General features: G+C 48.5%; 1 protein-coding gene across 1 annotated transcript in view; it reads left to right on the top strand.

The window, feature by feature from the left end:
- Positions 1 to 1,783, top strand: part of LOC104505798 (single-stranded DNA-binding protein 3) — a 3,180-nt gene extending 1,397 nt beyond the window's left edge. The window contains exons 4-6 of the mRNA XM_010146509.1: positions 30 to 58; positions 230 to 331; positions 878 to 1,783. Of these exons, the coding sequence (XP_010144811.1) occupies positions 30 to 58; positions 230 to 331; positions 878 to 907 (161 nt within the window). The 3' untranslated portion in view covers positions 908 to 1,783. The remainder of the gene's footprint in view (positions 1 to 29; positions 59 to 229; positions 332 to 877) is intronic.
- The last annotated feature ends 1,162 nt before the right edge of the window (positions 1,784 to 2,945 follow it).

Raw genomic sequence — 2,945 nt, 5'->3', positions numbered from 1 at the left:
GTTCTCCTTTTGTGTGTCCCCCCACGCAGGGTCAGGAGACATAGATGGACTTCCAAAAGTAAGTGAGTTGCAGAACCGGGTGTGCGGGTCCCCCTTTCCCTGGCACTGGGGTGCCGGCGTGACCCTGACGGATGGGGACACGCCAAGGGGATGTGAGCGGGGTCCTGCCCCCGCAACGTGTCAGGGGGCGCAGGGACCCGCTGACCACCTCCCCCCACGTCTCCTGCAGAATTCTCCAAACAACATAAGTGGCATTAGCAATCCCCCGGGCACTCCAAGAGACGACGGGGAGCTGGGAGGCAACTTTCTCCATTCCTTCCAAAATGACAATGTGAGTCAGTGCCTCCCTGGGGACAGGGGGGGACGGGGCGTCCCGGCAGGGGAGCGGGCGGGTGCCTGGGTTGTGCTGCGGGTGAGCTGCTCCGGGACAGAAAGTGGGGAGGCAGAATGCGTTGGTGGGTGCGAGGTCGGTGGGATGGGGCGTATCGAGGGAGGGGAGAAAACCCTGTGGGATGGCGGGGAGAGGGTCCCATGGGATGGAGGGAGAGGGTGCAGCTGGCCTCGCCGACTCGAGGCGCTCTGCGTGGCTGCAGGCACCCCTCCTCCCTCCGTTAGCAGCGTACACGTGCGTGCATGTTAATTATGTGTTTTAAACTGCATCTCACCCCATGCTCTTCTGCTGATTTTCTCCCTGGAAAAGCGAGTTACGGAGCAGGTTACGCCCCGATAAATTTGAGTCTCCGGCACATCCTCTCCTCCTGACGTATTCGATCCAATTAGGTTGCCGTATCGCTGTCACCGGCCTCCTTTGGCATCCCCCTTCGCTCCGGGGGTCTGGCCCACCTGGTTTCTCACCCTGGCTCTGTCTCTCTTCCAGTATTCCCCCAGCATGACGATGAGTGTGTGATTTCCCTCCCCCTCCTCCTCTCCAGGATCAAGAGAGTCAGCTGCCGTTCGGAGGATCTCAACGAATTATGCAAGAAGAAGAAGAAGAAGAAGCTAGGTGTATGGGCAGGGAGACGCGTGGCGGGGGCCAAAACCCCAGGTTTAGTTTCATGCAATAAAAAGGCTGAACTTTTTATTCCATAAAACATGAAGGACAAAACTTAAAATATTTCAAGACATGACAAGACCCTTCTTTGTGCAGAAGGGTTTATATATGTACATGACACTTCTTTTTGGAAACAAACGGAAGCCTCTAGCACCCAACTCCCATCTCTTTGCTTTGTTCTTTTAAATAAAGATGGAAACCGAACCTGTTGTATGTTTGTGCCGTGCGACACCAGGAAGCTAGTCTAGATCTGAACTCTCATGTTGTCTCTGTTGTAGTCATTTTTTTAAATAAACTGGACAGTTTACAATGGTGGTTTTCGTTCAGAAGGCCTGGTTGGTTTTTTTTTTTTTTGTTGGTTTGTTTTGCTTTTTCTTTTGGGTTCGTTGTTCTTTTTTTTTCCCCTTCTATTTTTGAGTTGGTTTTTGGTTTCGGGTTCGTTTGCAGCACAACGCTTCCTCCTCCAGTTAACAAGATCTGCTTTGGGGAAGAGACTCCACCACCGCGTTATAAACGTAACGCAGGTGACCCCTTCTAGGATCACATCCTCGAATGAATCGTGATCTTGCTCTCTGTGACTGTGGCATGCACTGTGTTAGTCTTTCCCCCCCCTCCCCGCCTACGAGAGGAAACCTCTGTCCCTCCCTTCCCCGGAGTCCTTCAGCTGGTGCACTGCAAAACTTGACCTTTTTTTTTTTTAATTTGGGGGTGGTTTTTTGGCTTTTAATCCACCGAAAGAAAGGGTTCATGCGGCCTGGGGCTTTGAAACTGCGATCTCCAGCTAACTTTGGGGTTTTGGGGCGGGTTGATTAGCTTTGGGGGTATTTGGCGGGGGGCGTGGGGGGGGAGCTCTTTTCTTTAGAGATGTGCTCTTGTCAGGGTTTCATTTACCTGTGATTTGGAACTGGATGGAGGTATTTTTTAAAGGAATTCTTGTTGTTCAAATGTAACCTCGCTCTTCTGTAGGCTCTGTAATAAGAAAATAAAAGTCAGTGGGAAGCATCGAGGGCCCTTCCTTCTGGCGGGAGAGGAAGGGACGAGCGGAGGCGGCGGGTTGGGATCTCTGTACATGACACTACCCTGTAGTTTGGTCTTTGTTTTTACTCCAGCTCCCATTTCTGCTCCATGTATATCATATTCTGTAAAATAATTCTCTCCCTTGGATTTGCCCTTTGTGCGGATTATTGAAAGCATTGTATCTTGTTTCAGTGTTTTTTCTTACCTTGTAGTCTGGTTCGAAAATTACCGAGAGGGGAAAAAAAAAAAAAAGAAAAAAAAAAGAAGTAATTATTATACATTGTAGTTTGTGTACGATATTTGTTGATAATGTTTTATTAAAGGGATGTCTTTTTTCCGCACCCCTTCATTGAAATGTTTTTGGGGAACATTCGGCTTGTTTTTATTATTCTGACTGCAAGACATGAGATGACAAAAGGTTGGGTTGGTTTTTTTTTAGTGCGTAATATGAATTTTTGAGGGTTTGGTTTTTTTCATGTTCGCCTTCTTTTTCCTAGGCATTTTAATTGTGCTTTACCGGTAGAAAGTCGCCGGGGAGGGAGGGGCGAGTGGGAGGGGGGTCTGAGGGTGTCAGTCTCATAGTTACAGTCAGGTTAATATTTTCCAAGTAACGCTGAGAAATAACCGAACGCAGATTCGCGGCCTCGCAAATAACACCTGGGGGCTCCCCGAGGGGTCAACTTTTTTCCGCTTTCCATCTTGGTCTCTTTTTATATCTTTTTTTTCTTTCTTTCTTTTTCCTTTTTGTTCTGACGTGAGGAAATGAAAGGACCGGTTTTAATGTATTTTAAAAACTGAATAGCTAAATTATTGTCTTCATTGGTATGGGATGGTTTTTTTGAATGAAACGGTTCTCCCCCTCTTCTCCCCCCCCCTC

This window comes from Eurypyga helias, unplaced genomic scaffold, assembly GCF_000690775.1.
Source record: "Eurypyga helias isolate BGI_N326 unplaced genomic scaffold, ASM69077v1 scaffold34882, whole genome shotgun sequence".
NCBI lineage: Eukaryota > Metazoa > Chordata > Aves > Eurypygiformes > Eurypygidae > Eurypyga > Eurypyga helias.
The sequence above is the reverse complement of the archived record's forward strand: the minus strand, read 5'-3'. Positions and strand labels throughout refer to the sequence as shown.